At 44.7% G+C, this 27,897-nt stretch overlaps 1 protein-coding gene across 6 annotated transcripts in view; it reads right to left on the bottom strand.

The window, feature by feature from the left end:
• Positions 1–27,897, bottom strand: part of PRICKLE2 (prickle planar cell polarity protein 2) — a 171,408-nt gene that overhangs the window by 80,069 nt on the left and 63,442 nt on the right. For 4 of the 6 annotated variants that reach the window (XM_044451864.1, XM_044451863.1, XM_044451867.1 and 1 more), the window contains exon 2: positions 12,072–12,255. In XM_044451864.1, the coding sequence (XP_044307799.1) occupies positions 12,072–12,203 (132 nt within the window). In that variant the 5' untranslated portion in view covers positions 12,204–12,255. The other 2 variants (XM_044451865.1, XM_044451866.1) reach the window with 2 other exon arrangements.

Genomic DNA, 27,897 nt, shown 5'->3' with positions numbered 1-27,897 from the left:
GTATTGAGTTTCCAATATACAACATTCTCAACATTCTAAGCAGCAACCATGGTTTGGGAGAGGCATTCTGCCACGTATTGTGGACCCAAGCCTTGCAGTGAATTAATTTCCAGGTTCAAGTCAATCTGATAGCTTTTATCTTTGAAACCTGAACCAAAGGCCCTCCTCATCCCATATATCCTCACCAGACATGGAAAGCCTGAGGGGAGGTGGCTGGTGAAGGACAAGGATCTTCTATCATGGTCTCTACCCTCTGCAACCCTCAGTTTAGGGACATCCATATGGCCATCTTGGTCAACTCAGTCAGGAAGTTGGTGATGATTCCTTTGAGCCTGCGGCATGATGCCACAAAAAGCTTTTATGTCTGTGAAATATTTGATGTCTGACTTTTGAAATATTACTTATTATGTTATGTTGTCCCCATCCCTCCACCCATGAAAGAAGACTGATTTTAGTGTGGTAACAAGATCTTAGATTCCAGAAAGCCCTCCGTAACAGGCCTGATTCCCAAAAAGCCAACTCTGGGTCCCTAGCGCTTTATAACGCTTGCTGTGCTTGGCATTAAATTCGAGTTGCTTACAATAGTACAATAGAGCTTTAGTTAGCGTGCCCCTGACCCTGGCCGTCTCTTTCATGAAGCCAAGGAGTCTCCCTTCTCGGATATTAAGACAGGACAAGGACCAGGCACATCTGCAGCCTTGACCATTCCTGATCAGTCATGGCTTCTGCAGACAAAAGGCAGTAACGAGCCTATGCTTTGATGTCAGACACAGATGGAACCTTGGCCATCCAGACAGGAATACATCTTACTAGCTCACTGCACTTCCTGGTTTCTTAGCACCTGTGTAAATAGCAGGGTGGATTAAAAAAAAATGGATTTTTTTATTTAAATTGGATTTTTTAAAACTCAAACTGGATTTTTTAAATAAAATACCTTTTGAGGAAAAATCTATCTAAAGATAGTTTTCTGTTTGAGATACATTATAGTCCAAAGGTTATTCCTTGTGAAATAAGGATTAGTTTTTAATTATGTAGCATGAGGCTGTATATTCATGCAATGTTTAAATACTTTGGTAAATGAATTCCATTAATACATTCACAATGACATGCTCTTCCAGAGGTTTCTGAAAGATTATTGGGCATTTTTTCTATTTAGAAGTTATTATCACATATGCTTGGTTGTACAGTTCTCAAAACTGTGAATTGGTATCTGCAGAGATCACTTGCCTCTTCACAGCAAAAATGTTATAACATAAACATACAGATATGAGAAAAAGACCTCCACCCATTTCTTTCCTTTGCAATTCTATGCATACAGAATGCATACAGCACTTACTTCTTAAGTGCTAAGTTTCAAAACATTCAATAAATAGAAGAAGGTTGCTGGGAGTGGAATGGAGTGGAATAGATCGACAGAACAGAAGAATGGAGTGGAATAGAAGTTAAGTGAAGGGCAAGCAGTAAAAATGAAAGCGAAACCTTTTGAACAGAATACTGCACAAGTTTTTGGATCTTTTTGTGTATAGTCTGAGGTTTATCATATTATTCTTTCCCTAGAGCAGAAAACCTATAATGGCAGCAGGCTGTAAAAGAGACCCAATTTGGAAATATTTTAATGAAGTTCCTCTACCTACCAGCAAGACAGGCATGTGTTCAAAACCATGATTAATCCTAGTATTACTGCCTAGTGATTTAAACTGATTTAATTTAAATCAAATCCACCCTGGTAAATAGTAGTATCAAAACTATTCTAGCAACCAGTTCTTTTAATTGTACAGAATGCTGTACACATGCTATTACAATACTATATAAAAGCTAGCTACTTTCTTTGTGCTCTGGTTCAGTCTACTTTCAAGGGGGATTCTGCTGTTCCTACCTGAATCCAGCTGATCGGAATCTTGCCCTGCACAGCTTAAGAGGCTTGCTGCTAAATGTAATGCAAGGCTAGCTAGCTTGTTTGATATTACTGCAATAATAAATAATCGCCTTCCTAGTAAACTCGGAGTTGGTGAATCACTCTCTGTAAAATCTAAAAAAATCCAAAACCCTACTTCCCAGAGCCAGGGCAGCACACCCTCCAAAATGTCCTGTCCAGGAGAGCTCCATTCAGCTCTTCCAAGTTCAAGGCCATGGCTTTATGTATTCATTCCATCTCACACCGGGTCTTTCCTTTCTTCTGACTTCGACTTTCCCTAACAGACAGTCTTGCCTTCTCGTGATGTGCCCAAAATATGAGAGTGTTGTCATTTTTGCTTCTAGGGAAAGCTCTGACTTGATCTGATCTAGGACCCACTTGCTTGTACTTCTGTCGGTCCAGGGTATTTGCAAAGCTCTCCTCCAGCTCCATGTCAAGCACATCAATTTCCTTCCTGTCTGCTTTCTTAATTGACCAGTTTTCACACCCATACACTGCGACAGTGAGACATACTAGGAAGCAAATGGCATTAAATTCACCAGAAACTACCTCTGAATAAGCATGCATAGTATCAGATTCTACGTAAGGTTCACCATTGATAGCATTAGTGGTGGATATCTGATATTTGGACGTGACACAACACCAACCAGGCACCTGTCAAAAGGATAATCCCATGAATGCTTAAACAGAAAAATTCCTATGCTTCTCAACATTCCCTTTTCTGGACTTTTTTCCGGCTAAACAGTCAGGGAACAATAGTGGGTTGGGCTAGTCCAGGCTTTACTTGACAGATGCATTTCCCAGCTACAACCATAATGCAGATGGTTAAAACTATGACTCAGTCTTGCTTGATAACTTGTATTGATACATCTTTAGGGGTTCTAAGAACTTTGACCACGCAACAGCCTTATGCAATCTTGCCTAATAGTTGTTGCCTAATTTTGCCTAGCTGTTCTCTGGAATTTCAGTCATCACCATGTCCCTCTCCTCACGCTATAATGAATTCTCAGAACTCGGGAGTCACACAGAAACACTGAGAGAGGCTGCACACAGCCTTGATCATCCGCATCATCCACTGCTGCATTAAGTGGCTCTTGCATAGCAGCTCCTGTGTTGCTTTGACAATTCTAGCCCATGGCTGGACTGCTCCAAACCACTGCGTTTCACACAGTAAGTCTTTTCAGTGAAAAGCGCAACAGAAAGAGCAGACAGCTGAACCTTGGAGAAAAGGGACTTTCCTTCACTCATCACTTTGAACGTGATCCTGAGAGAGGGATGCTTGTTTCCACTGTGTTTTCAGCTTGAGCACGTGCAACACAGATCTTAAACTGGCTCCTGGGTGCACAGGTCTCCTCTTATTTGTTTGGATGAGTAGCTGCTATTTGTGAATGTGCAGAGTTACTGAATATGGTTGGAGGACCCTGCTAGCCAGTGCTGGCAAAGCTGGACAAGACAGGCCTAGGGTCTGACTCGGCCTGACAATTTGGTTTGTTCCTTCCTAGGTGTGGGTGTATTCTAGCTAGTGACCGACCAATGTGCATTGATCAGTATCTGTATTTCACTGAAAATATTGGAAACCACACTGTCCTTAGGATCAGAGAAAGAGATGGAACACCTCTAGTGTTTTGTTCCTATAACACAGACTTCTCCGTTTCTCAAGCACATCTGTGGTGTTGAATGCTGATCCTAGCTGACTGACCTCCTTTCCTCCAAATGAGTTTGTTATGTCGGCATGCCTGGCTGTTTATATAATGAGATGTGCAGTGTTTTCAGCTGGGTGAGTGTGTGAAAGCCACTCATGGCTCCGTCTCATGACCTTCCGCAAGAGAGCAGAGAAAGGCACTCGGGCTCAGGAGAGAAAGCAGAAGCAGAGGCAGCAAATGCTTTCAAGAAGGCCTGATTCTTCTTCAAGTCCTCCAGTTGGAGCTCCCAAAGGTCTCAGAGGTGGAGTCTGCTGTTTTGCCTCTGTTTTCCTGAGTTGAAAGGGCTTCGTACTTCCTAGTGAATTAATCTGATTTTTTAAATGTTAGCTTTAGTTTGCTTAAATGCTTAGAATGGGCTTCTTAAAAAGCACTTCTTTAAGAATCTCCCTGCAGCTTTTGTTTCAATTCATAATACAGAGAACCAAGGGCAGAGCCAGCATGGGTTGCTAGCCTTGAAAAATTGGTCTGTCAAATAATGGCTTGTTCTGTTTTGTAGACAGACCAGTCACTTGGACGTCTTGTGGATTATACTTGAGGGCTAAACAGGGTAGGCTTGAGGAAAAAATGAGCATCCCCCAATCACTCTGATGCACCAAGTGACTTCTTAGGGACTGTATGGATCAGCCTATGTTTTCAACTATGATGCCCATCATCATTGGTCACAACTGGTCATGCTGGCTGGAGCGGATAGGAGTTACTTTGATTATTAAAATGCATATACTTCTGAATGGGCAGGTGTCTCCAAGTCTATTTACAATCATGTAAATAGCAATAAAATGATAATCATAACAATATATTAAGGAACATCCAAAATTTAAGCAGTATGCAACAGAAATTGGAAAATCCTGCCAGATATCATGCCTTGCATGAGAGAGTCTCTCCTTTTCTGAACTCGGGCAGGTCTGTTTGTCCAAAGATTGCCAACATATTGGTTAGAAGGACATTTACTTATCTGAGGTAAGTTCTCCTTTAAGATGCCATTTATGCAGGCAAATTTACATCTGATGCCACCTTTGGTAGCAAAGAGAAAATCCTGTGAGAACTTACAGGAGACTCACTTGTGTGGCACTCTGGCTCAGGCAGGAATCCTGGAAAATTGCAAACGCTTGCTTCTCTCATTTTCAAAAAATAGTTTCTGTGCTTTCTTTTCTTTAAACTGCAAATAGTAATATTGAGGAAGCTGATCCTTTCATCTTTTCTGGTTCCAGCAAAATCTTGTCTCTCCTGGTAGGGCCAACTCTCAATCAAAACAACACAGAGCAACAGTGCAATACAGCACGTGAGTTCTGAGTGTTGAAACAAGAATAAACATTGTTGATGTTTCTCTCAGATGTCTGGGCACCTGCTTCAAAGCGGCCTGGGCCTTAGCGGCTATTTTGATGAAGGAGCCCTGAACAGATGAACACAAAAGCATGTATAAAGGATGGAGAACGGCTCTGACCTCTTTTCTGGTGCTTATTATGCATTGAAGGTGACACATACAGCCTCCACAAAAAGCTTTGGGAAAAAGGAAAGAAAAATCCCCAGTACATTCTTGCACCGGGGGGGGGGGGGGATAAAAGTCATTGTTTACTTTTCTTTCTAGAAAGAAATCATTCATCCTCTGGACAATAAACAGAAGAGCAAATAACATAGGTGACTGATCACAAACAAACAGCCTGGCTAAGCTGCATTTCCAGGCAAGTGATAGACAGATCACTGGCAGATTCAGTCAGCCTGTCTAGCAGGATAACCATTTCTCAAAAAAGTATGGTTGTATGTTTGTTGCTCTTCAGAAACCACATCATAATTGAGGAACATGAAGGTGTGTATGTAATCCTGTGCCCCAGGTGCTGGAAACCATTCTCTCATTTGATCTTTAGCCCCAAAGTACAAGAGAGATATAAGACACACTGTGGCTAAAAATCACAGAGGCTTTTGAATACACATTAACATTTTGAGCCTGCAAGCCAATATACTTGGCACCATGATCCTTTACAGTATATAGTATATGAATCACTAAGAAGGAAGTCCTACTGAAATCAGTGGTGCTTCATTCCAGTTAATGTACACTGAAGCCTATTTAAGGCCTATTAAAACTCCACGAGACTGAAGCACACACTAGATTTCAAAAGCCTTATTATGTCCCACTGACCTTCAGAAGGTTTAAGCATGTTTAAATTTTTTGGCTTCAAATCCCAACATGTATGATCGAGGATCATAACCAGCACTATAGCCAGCAAAGATCTGTGATTCGGGGGCTTAGTTTTCCTACCCTTTTGTGAATTGGAATTATTAAGACTAAATTCCACCCCCACACACAAACACCTGCTGGCTTGCTTTCTTTGTTCCATACAAGTTTAAAACTTCATGCAATTTATCTGTGCATTGCTTTAGGCCAACATAATAAAAGCTGAAGATATTTTAAACCAGAGATGGGCAACCTGTAGTTCTAATAGCTTTTGTACTCCCTGACCTAATTTCAGAAGCCTTCTGCAGGTGATCAGCTCTGACCGCTAAAGAGAGGTCTGTCCCGCTCTTAGCAAACTGCTGCTTGAGGAAGACCAGGCCAAAGAAGGGGGAGGGTGGAGAGAGAGAGGGAGATTTCCATAAGGAGAAAGGGCTCCCCTTCCAATCAGCAGCTTTGGCACTGCTCACCTCTAGCATGTGACCCTCAAAGGATCATTCACAAGGGAATGAAGCCCTTAAAAGAAAGCAGTTGATCTATCCAACAGTATGTCAGCCCATGCGTCATTTCTGAAATGCTCCTGCCTACAACAAAACTCAAAGCAAAGCCCTTCACACAGGAAACCAGATGAAAGAAGAAGTATTTTTGATAGCCTCTGCTTCTGTCTTCTGTGGATTCTTTTGTAGGGGAGATCAATCAGTTACATCCATCCTCACTCACAGTTTCAGGTCAAACCATTGCGAAACTGAGTGATCACCTCATTGTGTTTGCATGAACTAGTCCTGAACTGGGGGTTGTTGCAAGATGCACAGAAGCACCTGTATATACGGTGTCTCATTAACAAGCTATGTGTGAACTGCTACCAGGTTGCATCAGATCTGTCCTTCCCCAAAGCATCAATCGATGAACAGCAAATAAAGACACAGCTACATCAAGAGCCCCAGGATGTCAGGCCATTCATGATGCTGTGAGTGGTTCCAGAAGGATAGCCTCAAACACTGCCAAACAAATAACATTGTACAGTTGTTTCATCTTTTCCACTTTAATGGATGCTTTCCGGTAAGAAAAATGACAGAAGAAGCATTGGGAAGATGTGAGACGGTTACAAATGGAAGGCAACATTTTGCGCACGCGCGCGCGCGCGCACGCTCTCTCTCTCTCTCTCTCTCTCATAAAACTAGAACCTGGCATCATCCGATGAAAATAGGTAAACACAGATTCAAGGCGGGAAAAGTACTTCTTTGCAGAGCATATAGTTAAACTCTGGAATTCACTTTGACAAATTCATTCATTCATTTAAGGCATTTCTATACTGTTCAATTAGCACAACACTCTCAGCACGGTGTAAAACGTAGTGCTGGTCACCAATCTGGACTGCTTTAAAAGAAAATGAGACAGATTCATGGAGGATACTAGTCCTGATGGCTCTGTGATGTCTCCAGGATCAGAAGCAGCACACTGGGAAACAGGGGCAGGAGGGGGCTGTTGCATTCATGCTGTACTTAGGTATTTCCCACAGACCGCCGATTGGCTACCGTGTGAAGAGAAAGCTGGATTAGACAGAACCCTGGTCTCACTCAGCACAGCTCCTCTTCTGTTCTGATGACACCTGAGTCCCAGGGAAACTTCCATGAACGAAGCAGGATGATAGCAAAATGAAGGCTTCCTCGGGAAGCACTCTGCCAGTCTTGGGTGTGCCAGTCAGGCCTGCTTCACAAGGCGTAGCTCTATAGCAGCAGTTCGCAAACCCTTTTGGCCATGGACCCTTTCTGAAGACATTTTTTCCCTAACTTTATCCCTGATTCTTACTATGCATTATGAACCCACAATGTTCTTCCTTCTTTCATCTGCTCCTATTGCCTGAGTGCTTTGCATAACATAGCGGGTTTGGAAAGAAAGAGGAAACATTTTAAATCGAAAGAATGAATTAAGCAATTACATACTCTGTTTCATGGTTTTAGTTATTATTGCCATTTATTATTATCTGCATTTTCTATTTTCACCTGTATTATTGTTTATGATCGCTCCATGAGCCACCCAGAGAGCCTTCTGGCTATGGGGTGCCATACCAATGCAATAAATAAAATAAAATAATTATATCCCAAAATAATTCTTTTGATTCTTTCCAACACTGCACGATAGACTCCTAGGAACCAAATGACATGATGCATTTCCTTGTTTGCTGCTTGGATGCTTTCAGTTTAAAATCCATTTTAAATTTGATGTTTGAGATTTTTCACAGAACCCCTACTAGTTTTTGTGAAACCCCGGGGTGGGAACAGCTGCAGAACGAGGAGGGAAGGTGTCAGCCTGGGACCTCTGCAGTGCCACCTCTTGAGGGTCAGAGATCAGACGCGTGCCCGGCAAATTGCATGCAGAGCTTCAGACTGACAACACTGCAGTAGAAAACCCAAAATCAGAGAATAGCACATACGTGTGATTTCAGTATGGAAATGGGAAGACAGAATTATGCTTTACAGTGAGATTATTGTCTCTGCCACAAGCTTCCCTGTATCCAAGACGGACCTTCCGCCTGTGCTGACAGAGTCAGAGAGACTGTCTTGCGGAGGCTGGTTGCTATGCTCGTCTTCCCCTCTGGCTCCAGCTGAAGTAAGAAGGCGAGTGGGGAAAACACGGCTGCTGTTCTCTTCAGTGGCTGATACCGGGAATCTGCTGTGTTGCCCCCCTCTGAATTGCCACCGAGCCACTTGTGGTGCCCGTGCCTCAGCGGCACACCTTTGGCGTGTCCTGGAGCTCCTCCTGTGCCATCCTTAATGCTGCCATGCTTCATCCGCACCCTGAAATGCTTCAAAACATTGGCTTTGCCAAGGCCTATGGACAGCTGGGAGTGCCCTGCCTGACTGCTCTCCTGAGCTGAAGTTTAGGCTGAACCAGTTCCTATCACAGCTTGAACTTACTGAATCAGTATCGTGTGATTCACATTTGGGCTTAATACAGAAAAGCGAAAGAAAGCAGAAGTTGGGCAACTAGGATTTCTTTAGCTCAGATCTTGACTGTCCCACTATGTGCATCTCACCTATACCTTTCCGTGAGCTCCCAGGGACCTTTACATGTTAACAGCAGTGTAACACAGAGATCCATAGTGCCTGGCTATGAATCATGAACCAGATGTTCAGCTGGTATAAATCAATGCTGCTCCACTGAAGCATCAAACTAGACTTATTTACATCAGCTGGTTCTGTTCATAGAGTTTCCTCTAGGAGGAAATCAACATTCTGCCATACCCCTTATGACTTTATAACCTGTGAAATCACTCTCCCTGTCTACTTCTGCAGCTGGAATTAAACCAGGATTAAAATGTGTTGCAGTCTGCCTATGACTTTCCCTTAGGCGGTGTTTAGACTGCCATGAGGCCATGTGATATTCATGAGCAGCAGGATGGTTGTGAGGAATCATCCCCCAAAGCAGGCATGCATCAACAAAATACAGTGCAGCAGAGGGTGGCGATTTGCATAAAATATGCATATGTTAATTTATCTTCACATTTAGGAATAATTGTTACAATCAAGTAGACACGCAGTAAGTGCTCACCATGGTGTGGAGGGCTGTGACCAGTGACCCGTTGGCCTACCTGGTTTGCCTGCTCTCTATGCGCCAACTGGGGACAGGCAGCGGCTCTTACAGCCCTTTCTCATTCAACTGGAATTGGACAGGAGAGATTTCCAAACAGATGCTCCTTTGGCTGCCCTTCAAATAAAGGACTGTCCTCTATAAAATAGGGCACCTGGCTACCCTAAGAACAATCTAACTATGAGGGGGAAGGGTCAGCACAGAAATATGGAAGGGCACGATTGAGAGATGAGATGCGGTGAGGTGAATTTCCCTCCATTTCAGAGAAGTGTGTGGCGCCAAGTGCCAGTGGTAGGCGGGGCCAAAGGCAAAAGAGGAGGAGCCAGAAGGGCAACCTATTTTAGCTTGAAGCACATACCTTCAATAACTAAGTCTTAGGAGATGCATTTCAAGCTTCCACAATGAGAAGAAGCCACACAAAGGATAAGAAATGACAACTGGTGGTTGGTGAGAAAAGGTGCCAGACCCAGGGAGAGCTGCTTTGCCCATCCGGGAGGGCCAAGCTGGGACTCCAGGAGGGGCAGATTTTGGAGCAGATCTTCACAGGGAGCCCAGAAGTCACAGGGACTGTGTGGTGCTGGAAAGAGAGAGAGACTCAGGGATACATATCAGGCAATCAGGGAGACTACAAGTTGAGAAGCAGGCCCTGGGACAGGGAAGGGGTGGGGTGGGGAGCCCAGGAGGTGGGGTGGCTGAAGAAAAAGGGAGAATGCAGACTGCAGAGAATGGCGTTCTATGCATGAAGGAAGCACCGGGGTCTAAGGAAGAGAAGAGGCTGGACTGGAGGTGTAAAGGCAAAGGGGGGGGTGAAGAAACAGAACTGCCAAAGGGCCCTCTCATTTCCCTTTGCGCAAGCCAATGGCAAGAATAGCTCTGCTGTGTCTCCTCCATGATTTCACTGCCTGTGCCTGCCTACTCCAAGCGCGCAAGCAGCAGCACGGGAGAAGAGACGGAGCCGCAGCACCCCCTGCTTTGTGCTTTCTCTTTGGGCGCTTGTGCAGGTTGGGGTCTGAGAGAGGGCGAAGTGAGTGGAGAATGGTGCATGTGGCAAAAAGGAGGCGGGGGCCCCCACGCACAGCTCCCCCCTCTACCTGTGGGGCGAGCATGGAGCGAGAACTCTTGACTGGCCAGCTAAATCTGTGGGTTCTGCTTTCTAGGCAACTATGGGATGAGCTGGGTCAACACCCACAGCTGCTTCCAATTTCATGCCATGACAAAAGCAGCTTTAATGTTAGCTGGCACCGCCAACAACCGGGAGAGGGAAAATTCCCTCTCTGTGCATGGCTCCTTGAAGACCTTGGAGGATCAGGTGTTGAGGCTCCTGGAAACAACACGCCTTCTTTACATTGTGCACAAGGGGCTTCTCTACCTCTTGAAGTTGCAGATTTCAGAACTGTGCATGGAGTGTTGATTCTCTACGCCACCAATTCTGTGCAAGCATCTGTCCAAATAGCTCCTGTTAGCACATGGGAATCTAGTGCCTGCAACCCAAGAATGAAAGATCACCTGTTGCTAAGCACCTACACAGAGAGAAGATGTTGCTAAGCAGCTGGTAATGCAGTTCCATTTGCTGTTCTCATGCCTTCAATTCACAGACTACGCCAAAGTCTTGGGTCTTCAAATCACTAGGATACAATAAAGAGAGGAACGCTGCCATTCCCTTTGTGTTCTCTTCTTCCATTCTCCCTGTCAAAAAGCTCTTCTCACGGTGGTTTTAGGTGGTTTTAACCGAGGAGCATGAGGGACAGTTTGGAGGCTCTGAGTGGTGAGAGCACCATGGGGCATCACCTTCTGAGGGGGAAACGGAAACGAAGATATGCTCCTCGAAGCCTTTAAGCTGCAGCCTCCAGCTGGCACACACAAATTACATAAATTCATTAAGAATGGCAGAGACACTTCCAGGTGTACAAGATCCAGTCTGGGATAACCATAATACAAGGTTCCAAAATCTTTACAGCCCATTAGTATGTAGTCTGCAGGAAGAGAATGAAGGTGGGGCTTGAGTTTCTCTGGTTGAGTAACATTTCCTGACCTAGGAAGGCCAGGGGATGGTGTGCTAAAACATTTCACGAACTGTAAAGAGAAAAGATACGTGCCCCAACCTGCTGCAGACGGTTAACCTTTTGTACACTGAGGCCAATGCTTGAAGTTTTGACTGCCCCACGCAGAAGAGCTAAGACTGCTCACTCGATGCCTGCATATTAACTGAGACATGTATGCAAATGTGCAATCAGGACCCCTTCCAGACTGGAACACCTATGCACTGTTGTTCCTTTTCCCATCTTCCACTCAACAGGGAAATATTTATTCAGGAACCTCTTCTACTGATACATTTGGGTAGGATGGCATAGTAAGCCTCCCTGGGAATGTGTAAGCTTGACAAGAGAGGAATATCTCCACCCTCTTCACTCGTCCGTCTTCTGCAGACCTAGATGGCCCGGAAAGGAGCTCAGCCAGACCTCTGATGTTTCCTGGTTGACCTGGAGCAAATTGGTTCGGCTGCAACCAACAGAGTTTAACGAAGAAATGCATCTTCCATCTAAATAACTGCCCTATGTTTAACACATTAGGCCAAAGCCCAGCACTGCTTCACCTGAGCTACACGTGCTTAAGAAAGGGCTTGAATTCCTAGCAGCATTTAATGGTTAGATTTTAGCCTTGGTTGCGTTCACAGAAGTGACAATGAACCGCCTACCTGCTCTGGTTTCAGCCCAGGAGGAATCCAAGCATATTCTTCCAAAGCACAACCTGAGTCATCATCAGAAGTCGAATTCCGCTGGAAGTCAAACATCAGCTTGGTCACGGTCTTCTCCATTTCCAAAGGCATCACCCTTTCAAAGTGCTCCGCCTGTGGACACTTACAATGCCGGCAAATCTTCCTGGGGAAGGAAAAGAAGCAGAGGAACCACGGGTCATGCTCTGATAGGATTCATATGAATACATCTTTGCCTATCAACAGAAGCTGGTTAACACTGGTGCAACCCACTGTGCCTCGCAGAAGCGTGGATTATACCTGCTGAAACCTTAATTGCCACCCATGGGGAATGGTTACCAGTTTGGAGCAAGAGGGGCTTCCTTGTTTTTTTGTCCTGGAGGCAGCAGCTGCCTGCAATAAACCTGAATGGGGTGAGTGAAGTACGACGCTTAAGTGTAAACAGCAACCTGTCCTTGACAACATGCCAGGGCAACCCAAAGCATTTTTCCAAATCCGAGCGTCTTTTTCCCATCAGGCGTGGGGAACAATGAGCACCAGACCACCCATGTTGAGGCAGCCACGGCGACTGCAGGGTCAAATGCATTTGAGGGATGATCTGGGAAACACCCCTTCACGTCCCTCTCCTCTGACAGTGCCCATAAATACACACGCAGTGCCAGATCATCAGCACGTCCAAATCCGCAAACTGAAGAACTGACACATACATTATGCTCAATGTCAATGTAAACAGAACGCTTAGCATAGACATTCCACTACAATGACAGAACATAAATATGGTTGTGTTAAATCAGAGGAAGTGATGAAAGTTACACATTGGCAAGTGATGCCTTAACATACGAGTACGTGAGCCATGCAAGGAGGGGGGCGCAGCTCAGAAGCAACGGCATCCTTTGCATATGGCTGCCAGAACTTTAGTCTCAGTCAAGGCCTTTCAGCTAGAAGACACCTGACTGGGAGAACAAGAGTCTCCTTTCAGCACTTGGGCTCTGGGGCATAATGGTGTTGCCTCGTACTGTGCCTTTTCTCTGCCCTCCACTCCGCCCCACCTTAACCATCCTCTTTTAGAAGCCCGCTTGACAGATGTGACTACCCAGCAGAGACCCCATGGAAAGGGATGTGGCAAAAGCATCTAGCAGAACATAACCTGAGAAGAAAGGAGGAGACAGAGTGCAAACAGACCCGGCAAGGAGAAAGGTCTCAGGAAGGAAGCCGGTATATAGCAAAGATATGCAGAAAGTAGATCAAGATGTACTTGCAGAGGTCTGAATGATTGCAGGGATTGGAAAGATTTTTTTAAAATTCTTGGTTTGGTAACAACAGCAGCAGCAAAATGACTCCTCCACTCCGCCCTAAATTCTAATGCTGACAGGAAGAAATGCTGGGGTAACTAGATTTGGGAGTTTGTGTGGAAGGATTGTGCTCAGTTCTGGTATTCAAAACACATTTCTGGGCTTGCAATTATTTAATTCTAAGACTCCCATTCTGCTGCTCAGCCTCTGTCAGTTCTGCTGCTCACAGGACCCCCTGCTTGCTCAAGAGGGAATTCACGGTTCTACAAGTAAGCCTGGAAGCAAACGGAAACACCAGTTTCTGGAAGATGACTGGAAGCCCTGCTGGGGCTTCACACCCTTCCAGAAATGCTTCCTCTTTTTTGAACTGCTTCAGGAACTGCTCAGCTCCCACTCAACTTGTGGGAAGTCCCACCGCTGCATGGGCAGTACAGGATAGCACCCGCACACCTTTGGCTTCAGCTGGTGGATCTCATGGTTCCATGGATTTAAAAAAAAACAAACAAACTTGGAAGCTTGACATTTGCCCAGTCCTGGGATGCTTCACTGCTGCAAACTCCACCAAGGCAATTCCACGGGTATCTTCAGGTACGGAAGAAAAAGCCTTTTGGCCTCTTCTGCAACCTTTTCTAAGTCTACCAGTCCTCTTCTGTATTCTCTAACAGAACTAAGGCTGCCCGTCATGCAGTTTAAGGAATCTATGCCCATAAATCATATACGAAATTTTATAGATTGATTAATCAATTATATGTGCATATGAGGACAAGATGTAATTCTGAAACAAAGAAGTACAGCAAGCGTCATCTTAGGAGGGGCACTTACTTTCTCTTAATGTGAAAGAAGAGGAGGAAATGACTCACTGACTCATTTGAAGATGGTGCTTGCCATTTATGGTTTCTGAGCCGACTTGTCATGAAAATAAGTTTTTTTAAAAAATGTACTATACTTTTGTTTAATCTCCTGCCATATTAATCAGGGCATCATTTTAGTGCAGTGTTTATTCACCTGTAGCAGTACAATCCTGTGCATGCCTACCCTGAATTTAGTCCCACTGGGTTCAGTGGAACTTATTCCCAAAGAAGCATGTGTAAGATTACAGTGCTCAATCTAACGAATTAATCAAATAAATTGAGAGCCTTAAGACCCTCTGTCCCATAGGCCAGTTTCCACCCAGAACAACAAAAAGGTGTTTTGCAAAGGTATGCAAGAACCAGATTCTGAAGCTTGCTGACATTCTTGCAAAATAATTCAGAGCATGTTTCAGCTTGCTCCCATTTTTGTTTTCAACCTGTTTTTCCTTTTATTTTTCTGTGTATTTTTCAAAACTGTGCACTTTCTGCCATTGACTAAACTAAGAGAATACCTATTCTAAAGTGCATTTATGAACAAATTCGGCAATTTTCTAACATTTTTGGTTAAAAAAACCCCCACTCCTATTTGCATTCATATTGAGGATTGCAAATGGGACACAAGTACATGAATTGCAAACAGGACTGGGGTGGGGAAGTCTGTCCTCCCCTGGTTTTGTGCAAGAGTGCATCCAAGCATGTGTGGACCCTCTTCTGTTTACCATTAGCCAAACAGCCAGCCAGTCTCTATGCATTTAGGACTGGGAGGGGGGCTGCTGGGCACCCACTTTCACACCACATATAATTGCACCAGCTGAGTATAACTTTTCAGGAAGGCTGGAGGCAACCCTCCTTCCCTGTGAAGCCAGCCACACAAATGTTCTTAATTCATTTTATCCATCACTTCACATGGCCCAAGAATAAACTAACCTCGATCGCATATGAACCTAAACTTGCCTGCAGCCGACAGAACACAAATATGCACCAAGCCAAAAGGCTTTGCTAAGTCAAACCAGGGAGAATTGCCAAGGTTTTCCATTTCCTGCTTTTCATCAGATTTAAAATACACACAGATGCAAATACAAGCTGGGTGTCTGGTTTACATCTAGCCAGTCAAAGAACCTCAGCACAGCCTCTGGCTGTTACCCTCAAAAAACAATCAGATCACAATTTCATATGAATACTTTAATTAATCAGCTACTGTATGAAAGCCTTACACTTTTGCTGTTGCAATGGATTCAACCGTAATTTCCATCTCTGTTTATGATATAATGTTGAGCAACTCAACCTGCCAGGCAGTTTATTAACCTCCAAACACATTAATCAACTCTCATCAGTCCTCGAGCCACCATCGACTCCAGAGCAGCCTCGTCATATCCACTGCCAACTATTCAAGAGGTTGGTGGTTAGAGGATCAGAGATTTAGTGTTTGAAAAATGGGTATTCTTATGGAGCTTAGTGCTATTTCACTAAATGTCATTCCCAAGATTATTAATCACATGGATTCCTGCAGAACATGTCAGTGAGCAGCAAAAATATTTAAAGCTTATGGAAGTCATAAAATAAACTGCAGTACCAGGAGGCAAAGTGGAAAAGAAAACAACAGCAAATTTTGCTGAGAAAAACCAAGCTGGACAGGAACCCAAGGCTGGTGGATTTATTGCATACCACAAATGCCACCCACATCAGCAGAACCAGTCTAACGATGCCACAAAGGATCTCTGGTCTTTTCTCACCGCACCCTCCGGCATGCAAAGAACCTCAACACAGCTACTCCACCCGAGACTGCCAGAGGAACAGGAGAAGCCTCCTGGATATTTTAGAGTGGTGCTGCTCCAGGGCCCAAGGGGGCCAATGCAGGCTTGTGCAGAAACCACTGCACCGGCTCCTTGTACGTGGCCCTCGTCTTCTCATGCTTCGTATCATAATCATCATCATGGAAAAAAGAGGCCACAAAGAAGAACAAAGAGTTCCTTGCTCAAGGAAGGCTCGATTTTGCAGAATGTCGCAGTGATGAAACAGAGCTGTCCCAGTGGAATACCTGTGCTTGAATCTTAAGAGAACACTTTTCCTGCATGAGAGAACTTTGTTTTAGCTTTTCTTGCCTCTTGTTGAGTCTAGCAGTCTAACATGTCTTAAAGCGATGTCTCTTTTAACACAATCTTTCCTGTATCCCATATAGATTATCCCAACATTTTCTGTCAGTCTGTTTCTCACAACAATTTATGTCCCGTCTTTCTACAGAAACTGTAAAGAGCTTCTGGAGAGACCAACGATTATTGTCACAGCAGCCATAAAATCTCCAGACACTGGATATTCCACAGACATGCCTTGGGGCCTCGAATGCCATTGCAGCTATAAGCAGGCAAGGTAGGCCAAGATGAGCAATGTTGTCATCACCTGGTACAAATGGAGAGAGGATGCTGGGAGATAATGGCATTAGGTGGGTGGCTGGATGGGATGTGGCCTAGCTGAGCCAGTTGCCTTGGCAAGAAGATTCATCCTTGCCTCGGTCAGCCGGTCCTGGTTAAGGTGAGACCACTCTGGGTTGATCTGAGACAGGGCTGCTCTTCCAACAGTTTAATCATGAGCTAACCAAACACCCTGATTCCCAAAGGGGATTTTGGAAAAAAAAATCCTGTTAGCTTTGGATCTGCTCCTGAGTCAATGAGAAATTTGAGAGAGCAGCACTCCCGCAATCTGCTTAAATTCCTGCAATTTTATCTCACTTGTTGTAGAGATGCATGGAATGAGAAAAATGAACACGGAGAAGATATATCCCGTGTGAATACTGGGCTTAGGTTAGGGAGATCTGGGCGCAAGCTATGGAGTAAAATGGGCAATAACACTCTCCTTCTGACCTACCTTGCAGGATTACTTTTGCAGCAGTAAATGGGGAAAGCCTCATACACAGAACCTGGAGCTCTAGCTGGGCAAAATGCAAATGTGAAAATACAGCGATTAACATACCTTCACCAGAACTGCTTTACAGAAGCAGCAGCAGTGAAAACAATGAGCATGGCACATGGCAAGGGCCCTAATTTGAAAAAAGGAATTCAGCTGGTTTGCAGGGTAAAGATCTCTGCCATAAACACTTGGCACTCCATCCCAGGCATTTCGAACAACTACTACACAGAATATAATTCACAATCAACCTTATATTCCTTTAACGGAAGGGAAAAGGGAGGGTGGACGGGATCCGACAATGCACTTACTGTGACGTTATGCAGCGAAGATAGTGTTTAGCCAATGGAACATGCGATAGAAAAATGTGCATGCCTGGAAAAACTCATGATTCTCGGCCAGCGTGTCAAATGCATTACCATATAAAGAATAACCGCACAGAGCAGGTAGAAAGAGGCATGCTGTTACAAAAATATAAGTGGGGGGTGGTGATGGGGGAACCCATTAATTTGATATGCCCAGGCTGAAGCACAAGTTATAATAATATTTGCTCTTTGATTAATAGGTCTTTTATCTGTAGAGTTCTTTTAGAAAGCTCAACTCCCCGACTTCTGCTCCTGATTGCAAAGGACTCCAGGGTCAGTGAAAACAGCGTCCATATTTTCCGTAACAACTAGAAAGCCATGCTGATATTTCTGAGTCCCACTCTGAAATGTTTAGAGGTTGTTTCCAAGAATTCTCCTTAGGTATGTAATTGGATTGTAACCTCTTGGAAGCCCACTTTTCACCAAAGGTGGTAGGAGCTGAAGGGTCTTCCAAAGCTAATGTTGATTTGGTATTGTTACTGCGAGCTTGTGAAACCATATAATCAGAAGGAGTGTTTCACAGAAAAACGGATCCCAAAGGAATAAACATCTCTGCCAATCAAACACCACTTTGGTTCATTTGCTCAGGCCATAGCTGCTGCTAGACCAGCAGTAGAAAATGAAGAGTAACATGCGGTAGTGCAGTAGGTGTGGATCTGAGATGTGTGCAGGGCTGATTTCTTCAGTTATCAATAAAAATGATCAGCATTTTGCAGGAAACTAAATGGCAGAATCCACTTAGCTTGCACTGTCAGATCACCTTACCTGCACATGCCAAACAAGACCCAATTCTTCATCTGCCTTTCCTCCGTGCAGTTTTGCCTGTGTTACAGGAAGTTATATGTTGCAGTTGCTTTAATATTACTGGAATTTCCCAAAGGCAAACTGTCTAAAGCCACTGCTTCAATGTTCAGCCCTGATCCCTCTGCAAAACAACTGAGCTGATATCCAAATGGCTTGGCTTTGATGCACCTTGCTCAGCTGTTCTGTGCATTATCTTTATAAACTTTGGAAACTTCGAGCCACTCAATCACATCAGAGCTTTTTACAATCCAAGTTGGTTAAACCTGCCTAAAACTGAACTGCTAGATAACTGAACGCTATTGCAAAAACAGATCTCACAGCAACTGCTCCTGTATTTTCTATATATTTTTATTCATGTTTTTTGTTTATTTCTTACATCCTGTGCTTCAGTCCAAAAGAAACTGAGGACATTCCAGATTTTAAAAAGAACTAAAAACAACGATCTAATAGAAGAATACACTGATAAAACAGTAGACCGTGGGCAGAAAGTATCAGAGTTGATACAGAATTAAAACTACTTCAGATACCACCTTCTAAAGGAAAGTCTCTTCCTGTATGCTCCTGCCCATGTACAGAGATCATCATCTGATGCCCTACTCTCAGTGTCCAATCCCCCTCCCCCAAGATCCAGCTCCTCATCATTAATCCCCAAATTGTGGAACACCCTTAGGTGTGTATTGATGTCTGCCCCCAGGCAAAAATCTTTTTATTCTCCCAGGCCTCTTAAAAGTATGTTTAACTGCTGTTTGCATTATTTTAAATACATTTAGTGCTGCATTTTAAAATCATAGTCCCTGCATTTGGCTGCTCATTTATTTCTCTTAAATGCTGAATTTCTCTGGCTGCTTTTAAAACAATACATGATAATGTATTTTATTATTGGTTTCATCCCTGGTTTTATTAAGATTGTTTTTACTGTGTACTTCACCATGGGGATTTTGGCCACAGGGGGACCCAGAAACCGAAATAACAGTAATAATATTGCTGCCATCACTTATATTGCTTTTCACAGGCTTCCCAGCTTTTCAGCAGATGGACCGGCTTCAGGTCAAGGTCAAAAATGAGCCTCACGCACACCACATGGAGGTGAAACAGTCTTTGTCTGTCTCCAGAACTGCCAGCAAAGGAGGAAGAGGCAGTGGAGGGGGGCAGGGAGACATTACTCCGGTCTTTTGAGTCATACAGAAGTGATTTCCATCCCTGTTGAGATTTTTAAAGGTTTTTAGGATGATGGTGGCCTTCACATGCGCTTAGCTGCCAAATGGGTCGGCTGATCAGGCTCAACAAAGCTTCAGTACCAGCACATTCTGGAGCAGCAGTAACACAACCTCCAGGACTGCACATGGTCCGATTATGTGCCCTTCCTAGCTTATAAAACCTGCTGGGGAGATCAAAGCTGGTCGAGTGAGAAAAGCCAGCAATGAAGGGGTATGTCAGTGACCCCGTGAAGAGGTGGGAGTGAGATCTCTGTTGAAACCCCACCACACCAGATTATGTCCAGCCAGTCTCCAACATGCCCTTCACGGGCAACTGCTTGAATAGGGTGGCGACATCTGCACTCCGGGTGTTCCTGGGGAGGTGGATAATCAGAACCTGCTTCAGTCCAGTTTCTGTCTCAATTTTGAGACAAAGCGAGCTTCAGTTGCCTTGGTGGATGCTTTAATTGGAGAGCTGGAAAGAGTCTTCCCTGCTAAGTTTGCTGGACTTCTCTGTGGCTTTTGATATAATTGACCATGGTATCATGCCGTAGCAGAAGCAAACTAAATTATGCAAAATAATGGATATTCATGCAAATGTGAGTTGAACAATTTATCCAGGCTGTAGAATGTTCACTCCGCTCACTGCAGGACATGAATTAAGGCTACCTGCTTAAGGCTACCTTTAGACCACCTTCTCTAGCTAGCAATGGAAAGAACTGGCTGGTGAATACTGAGTGGGCTTTCAGCTCCAACAGCCCATACTTTGTGCATCCGATGCCGTCGGCCCTTGAGCTCTTGCATGGAAAGGGCTGGGCTGACCAGCTGCTGATCTGCAACTCAGCTCCAAGCTAACATCACATTTGAGCCCTCTGTGTGCCTGAAGCACCAACATGGTTACCAGCTGCGCTTGCCCCTCCTCTCCTTCACATCATTGCTACCACCTGGCTGGTTGACAGGCAGGGAGCCAGCAGCAAGTCGGCATCTCCTCCTCCTCTTCCTCCTCACCACCAGCAGTGTCTGGGCTGCTGCAAGAAGCAGGCGAACAAGCAGCCTGCAAGGGTGATGAAGAGGAGCAATTCCAGGGGTTCTAGCCAAGGGGTCCCTGCTGGGATACAGGCGTCTGGCAGGTGCCCAGCCATGCTCTCCCTTGATCCTGGCTCAGGCAGAGACTTTCCTACCAGCAGCCCCTGCAGCAGGGTGCTTCTCCAATCTAGAAAAGGAGAACTGCCCTTCCAGAGAAAGCTTATGTTTCTCCACCTCCACCAAGGTCAACGGGGTTTGTCTGGACCTAAGCACTGTACCTACGAAGAACCTGGGAGTGGTTTCAGCCTCTTTCCTGGGCTCCTCTTGTGGTCCTCCACTGCCCCCTCACTGTGGGGAGATGTGCACAAACGAACTAGTGAGTCCCTTACCTAGTCAGAGGAGCAACCCTGAGCCTGGCAGGAGAAGGAGGAAGGAACACGCAAGAGGAATGCTCAATCTTCACCCACGGTCCTGAGGGCGAACTATCCCGCAACACATTCCAGATGAATATGGAAAAGCTTGAAATAAAGGAAGAGCAGATTTAAGGTTGCAGATCGTGCACCCCCACACACTTGCGAGCCATACAAGCGGATGAGCGTGCAGTGCGACCCAGAGCTCAAACAAACGGGGAAATCTACCTCCTTGGGGAGCAGGTGGGGAGAGACTGGACAGGACAGACAGCAGCAATGATTTAGGTAGAGGATATCCTGTCCAAGAAGAGCAGAAAGTTGGACTAGATGACAACTGGGTTCCTTCCAACTCCATTCTCCTATTACTCACAGTAAGGAATAGAATAGCCTTCCTTTCCTCAGCAAAAGCTATAATGAGAATAACGGGCTTGATTCAGAGACCCTACGAAAGAACCGGAGCAGCAAAACGGAGGGCAACATCAACAACAATATGAGTAATGAGGGACATGCCGAGATTTGGGTAAAGAGAAGAGGAAAGAGGAAGCTCCAGGATTTAGAGGAGAGATGAAGGACACTTCTCCAAACTGGAGAGCCACAGCGTGCCAATTAAACTTCCCCCTGGTGGGCGAAAATGATGAGTTTCTTGAAGCAAAACTGTTAAGTGACAATGAATCACTTCTTCGGCTGTGCCAACTTTTAACGCTGTGCAGCTCACGGCAGTCTCCCCTTGGCTTGTCAGCTGAATCCACTGCTCCAGCTGTTGCTCTGCTGCTCCTCCCTCTTCCCCTTCCATCAAGAGGATTTTCATTTAATCTAATTTAGCTTTAACTTTCTAGCCAAAGTTGCTTCTACATGAATCCTCCAAGCGCTGGTGCCAGGATTGGTGCAGTAAGCAGAGCACTTGGCTAAATCTTAATAACACAAACACTTGGAAAATACGTTCCACTGAAATCAGCAGGACCTGCTTCCAAGAAAATTTACTTGAAATTGAAGTCTTACAATGAGAAGTTTCAGGTTCAAATCCCAGCACGGTTAGAAAGTCCAACTGTCTGGATGATGCTTTGTCCCCAGGTACTTGGAATGAGCTTACTCCAGAGTCCCATGTTCCTCTCAGAGCAGGAAAAAACACAGACTGGCTTTTCGCTCACTGGGTCAGGGACGGGGGCCCACACAGAGCGGTTTGGCTTACTAGCCATCCTCTGCTGTTCAGTTTTGGGAGAGTTCCAGGTGGTGCTCCATAAATAGAATAAATATTTTTGCATACCACCAACCCCCTCCCCACTCCAGAGTCTTCTGGCTTTTACAGAGGGCAAGATTGTGGGAGAAACAGCAAGATTTCTGCCATTTGAGCTGGGCTATTGAGAAGGTAAGAAATGGAAAGACACCTGATGTTTCTTATCTTATCTAAGCCACAGCACAAGAAAGATAAGGCCCTGCCTCTCTGGCTCCCACACACTCCAAAGGCTAGAGGGAGGTGCTAGGATTTCTCTCATTTGTGCCTGGAAAGAGATATTAGGAAGGCTCCGAGTGTTTCTTTCCTAGTCCAAACCAGAGAGCACAACAAGTGTTTAACAAAGGGAGTCGGGGCTGCTGGGCACCCTGGTAGCCCCAGGTACTGGCGGATCTGTGGATGCCTATTCAGGGAGATGCTTTGTTCAAATGACAAAGGATGAGGGTGGGAGAATATCTAAGGTCAACTGCCATTCAGGAAATAATTCTCCATCAGGGCTGCATAGTACCCTGTGAAACAGGGTACATTTGGGATGGGGTGGGGTTAGTATCCAACTTTAGTCCTATGTACAGCAGACTCATTGAAATGAATGGGAGTTTAATCAGTCATTACTAACTGATGCATTCCAATTGGACAAGCATTCTCTCTGAAAAGGCTTAATTTGCCTTCAGTGACATCAGTATGTAGACAAATCTGATTGGCTGCCTGGCTTCATACAGAGAACCCAATCACTTTGCCATTCATAATTAGTGGGGATTGTACATGTGGGAATGTACAGAATACAAGGGAAAAAATGGTGATGGAGCTAACAAGAGAAATGAAAAAGAGTATACATTCCCACTATGTATAGTCATGGATAGCCCTCTCCTCCATGGATTTGTCTGATTCCCTTTTAACACTGTCCAGAGAGGTGGCCATCACCACATCTCATGGAAGCGAACCCCATATTAAATTATGCACCATGTTCCATTGATATGTCAGGAATCTCCCATCAATCAGCTTCATGGGATGACTCCATTTGGGTCTAGTACTCTGAGAGGGAAGAAAATGTCTCTCTGTTCAACTTCTCAGCACTGTGTATAATTTTGTATTTCTCTATCATCTCTCCTTGCCTTTTTTAAGCTAAACAAGCCCAACTTGCTCACTCCAACCCCTTGATTATTTTAGCTGCCCTTTTTCCAATTCTGCAATATCGTTTTTAGTTGCAGTGACCAGAACTGTCCACAGTATTCTAACTGAATGTTTATAAGTGCCATATGGCTTTGGAAGCTTTATTTTCAATTCCTTTCCTAACTATACCTAACACGGAGTTTGCCTTTTTCCCAGCAGTCATATAATGGGTCAACATTTTCATCAAGTTGCCGGCCAACAACCACAAGATCATAATCCAGATCCTTCTGGAGCACCTCACAGCCTCTTCTTGTTTTAACCCCCCAATTCAATTGGTACCATCAGCAAACCTGGCCATACCAGTGCTCACTCCTGCTCAGAGGTTAATTCATGTATAAGTTGAAAAGCTTTGGTCCCAACGGGTGGAGCCCCTCAGTTTGCATCCCTTCATTAGAGGAATTTACCATTCATAAAGTCTATGCGCATTTGAAAGCAGAATGACAGGCTACTTAGACTTATAAGTGTGGAACGCCCTCCTAGCATGAGAAACCCTTTACTATACAGATTCGAAAATGGGGTGTGGGGCAGCAGAGCGCCACCTAGTGGACACGAGACACTGTACTGCAATTTATCTTCTTCCATTCTGTCTTCACTTTAAAAAACCTAGCTGAAGAATGCAATCCTCTCAGTAATGAGAGTTTGCAGAACACAGGCAAGGGTTTTCTCTCAAGGCAACCAATACGTTAGAATTTCTCAATCTATTAAAAGAAGCCACAAGCATGGTCCTTAAAACACCTTATCTTTTCTCTATTACCACTGTGAGAGTGAATTTGATCAAATGGCATCAGCTGAAATTGCAGCACAAAGCAAACAGAATGTTCTGACCCACAACCCATGTGCGCACGTTTCCTGAAATCTAATGAGCAGCATAAAGGGGGCCAGCCGAAGCGGAGGAGAAAGCAACGTCAGGTTCAATGCAAGGCTTGCATACATGTGCACAGACACCAGAAGAGAGCAGGTTAGCGTTCCCGTCCAACATTCTGTTCCACTTGTTAACAGAGGTTACAGGTTATAATACTATTATAATATTAACAAATAATAATATTTATTATTAATAACAATCTGAATGTGAAGATGATTCACCAATCTGAAAGGAGTGGTGAACCAGGCTCCCCCCAAATGGAGGCAACATTTTCAGGAGATGGGGAGCTACAGGTGCTACAGATCAGGGCCCAACATGCCCTTTCTGGGCAACATGCCTGAGCAGTTGCTGGTCAGCCCCAGGGACTTTTGAGTTAAACTGATACCTGGATCTGTTTCATTCGGGGCTCAGACTTACCTTTGGGACAGAAACTGCCTTGATTGTCCTCTGGGATGACCTTTGCTGGAAGAGAGACAGGAAGCACTGCCTGCTGATTCTCTTGGACCTCTTAATGGCTTTTAAAAGCAATGCCCATGGTATCCTTCTGGACAGGCCGGCTGGGCTAGGTGCTGGAAATAATGAGTTGCAGTGGTTCCACTCATTCCAGGAGGTGGTGCCTTGGTGGTGGTCCACAGACCGCTATTTTATTCCCCAGGCAGTTCAGTGTCTTCATGAAGCCATGGAGGAGGCTATCTGGAGATACAGGCTGAGGTGCCACCGATATACAGATGATACCTTTTTATTCAAACATTATTTTAATTGTTAATATTATTTATTTATTTTACTCTTTGGCCAGGGCGACTTAATTTATACTGTTAAATTATATTGTTTTATAGGATGTTATTTATTTATGTTTGTGAGCCACCCCGAGGCTTCAGTGAATGGGGTGGCATAGAAGTTTCCTAAATAAATAAATAAATAAATAAATAAATAAATAAATAAATACCCAACTTTCTCTCTCCTTTTCATTAAACTTGGGTGAGGCAGTCGATGTTTTGAATCGGAACCTAAGTGTGGTCGTGGACTGGACTGAGTCAGCTGAGGCTCAATCCAGACAAAACAGAGGTACTGTTAGGGTAGGTTTATCTGCCAGATGGGGTGGTGTTCTACCTGCTCAGAAAAGGGTTGCACTTCCCCTTAAAGGTTCATATTTGAGAGTGTTCTTGGACCCACAACTGTCCCTGGAGGCATGTGTGACCATGGTGATATGACCACCATGTATCAGCCTTTTACCATTGCCAACTAAGACTACCTGACCAGAGACAGCCTAGCTGGAGACGGTCTGGGAAGTTCAACTGGCTGAAAATACAGCAGGAAATGTGTTAACAAGTAAGAGCTGATCATTTTGTGCAAATACTTCGTGAACTGTAATGGCTTCTAGTCAGCGTTCAATTCAAAGACCTGCTATTAGCTTGTAAAGCCTTAAATGTCTCGAGACCTGAAGAAGGACCCTACCTGATTAGCTGAAGAATTTCTCCTCCCATGTGTACCTGGAGAGCATCCAGTATGGATCAATCAGTACTTTCTTGCGGCGGGGGAACACTGTGCATTTATATGAAGCACGTGTCGCATTCTGGGTGGCACCCCGCTCCCCGACATCCTTCTTGCGGTGATGCAGGGACTGCAGTGTAGTTTAGACAGACAGAAAGTGCAAGAGTTCCTCTGATGGCAGGTCAGCAGAAGAGGGCTTCTCCACATGCGGCATATATTCTGCACATGTGATCCTTCATTCATGAAAGTTTGTGGGTCTGTTACATTTATTCTGTTATTTATTTAAAGCCTTTCTATCCCATCCAATTACAAAAAGTCTCAGGACAGCCATAAAATAAAAAATAAAAATAATTAAAAGCACAGCATCACAATTAAAATATCTATTAAACGTTAAAATACTGGGGAAATAAAAAGGTTTTGGCCTGGCACCGAAAAGAATAAAGTGTCAGCACCAGGCACACCTCTCTGAGGAGCATATTCCATAACCAGAGTGCCACCACAGAGAAGGCCCTTCTCCAGGTAGCCGCTCTCCTAATCTCCTTCAAAGAGGGCTCCCGAAGAAGGACCTCTGACCCAGATCTTAAGGGGCAGGCAGGCACATAGGGAAGGAGATGCTCCTTCAGATATCCAGGTACTAAACCTGTTGTTTCCAAGACCCTCCTGTGTTTTGCAGCCATTTTTACAGCTTTTTCTAGAGCAAGAAAACATGGCTATTCTATTTCAAATGCAAAGCAAACAGGAATTAAAGCCTCGAGCATTGCCTTAGTTCTGCTATATTGCCGCTACGTCATAGTGCAACTTTCTGTTTGGGCAGTGGAATATATAGAAAGGCAGAGAAAGTCAAACCCTGGAGGAAAACACCTAAGTAAAGGACATACTCCTCCTCCAGAAAAGAAAGCAGAAGCCTCAGTAAAACTGAGTTAAAGGCCTCATGTAGTGAAGCCCAAACTAAGCTGTACTTTCCCACCCCCTGCATTAAAGGATAGAACATCAGGAGGATGTCATTAAGCAGCAATGGAACATGTTTCCCAGGATGATTATGGTTTATTCTCTAAATCCTTTGATTGCCTACATGGGCGAGAAGTCCCATAATTATCCCATAATTTGAAGAACATTAACCACTTGACTGCAACTCCTCGGCATCACCACGGTGATACGCTGTAGTAAGAGAATGCCCACAATAAGGTATGTCTGACCACGAAGCACGAAGCCTCAAGCGAATGTATGGATGAAGTTTGCTAACACAGTTGGCTCCTGAAAGGAGAACACCCTCACATTGAAACATGGTGTTCTGAAAGAGAAAATTAGACAAGGGCTCTCAGACTTAACTAGGCACTGTAAGTACCCTTGAAAATGTTGAATTCCTGACTTACCCACATGTTCAATGGGTTCATCAAAGCCTGAGTCACGGGGAAAATTAGGAAGTGAGATCTTGATTATTTGGAGGCCTAAATTATTTACTCTTGCAGCACTTCTTTTTCTATAGTGTTGAATGTTTAACAGATTAACAGCAGTCGCGTTTGCCAGAGGTAGAGATAGCCCACCTCTCAGCACAACATGGAGGGTGTCTAAATAAACACCTCTTTTTTTACAGGTTCCTCTTCTGCTCCCTAATACAGAAGGGAGCGTCTAAACATCCAGCGCTATTTCTTATTCTGCTATGTCCAGGCTCTTTAGGATTAAAGGTAAGATTCCAAAGCATTGCGAAATCCCGGATGCGGCAGGCCGGCTGCAGCACTGATGCTGCTTCCTATCCTGTTCTGGACTTGCAGCGTCTTTGAAGTATGAACAGGATGATCTACTTTACTGGGATTCCATCCCTAAAATTCCATGCTGGTTTGCTGCTTGGATTACACGCCCTTGGCATTCTTCTCCCGCCTGCTATGCACTCGGACAGCCCATGACGGAAGCCTCGGCCACTGCTGCCCCGATGCCCCTTGCCGCTTACTCTAGCCCAGGGCTAGAACTTGGCAAGCCAGCACCACTGGCTTCCTGGTTTTACATTCTGGAGGCCATGCTCTGACCTGAAGAAATTTTAATAGCTTTAGTTCCAGCAGCTCCACACTGGGGCACAGAGCCCCTTCCACACAGAGGACCAAATGCGGTTTCAGAGAATCTCAAGTGGAACAAAGGGGCAAGTCAAGAACGCCAGCATATTGCTGCTGAAAGCTCTCAAGTCCAGTAAGAGCCGTAAGAGAGATATTTCAAC

This window comes from Varanus komodoensis, unplaced genomic scaffold, assembly GCF_004798865.1.
Source record: "Varanus komodoensis strain SLA01 unplaced genomic scaffold, ASM479886v1 scaffold6_4, whole genome shotgun sequence".
Taxonomy (NCBI): domain Eukaryota; kingdom Metazoa; phylum Chordata; class Lepidosauria; order Squamata; family Varanidae; genus Varanus; species Varanus komodoensis.
This window is presented reverse-complemented; position numbering and strand designations above follow the sequence as displayed.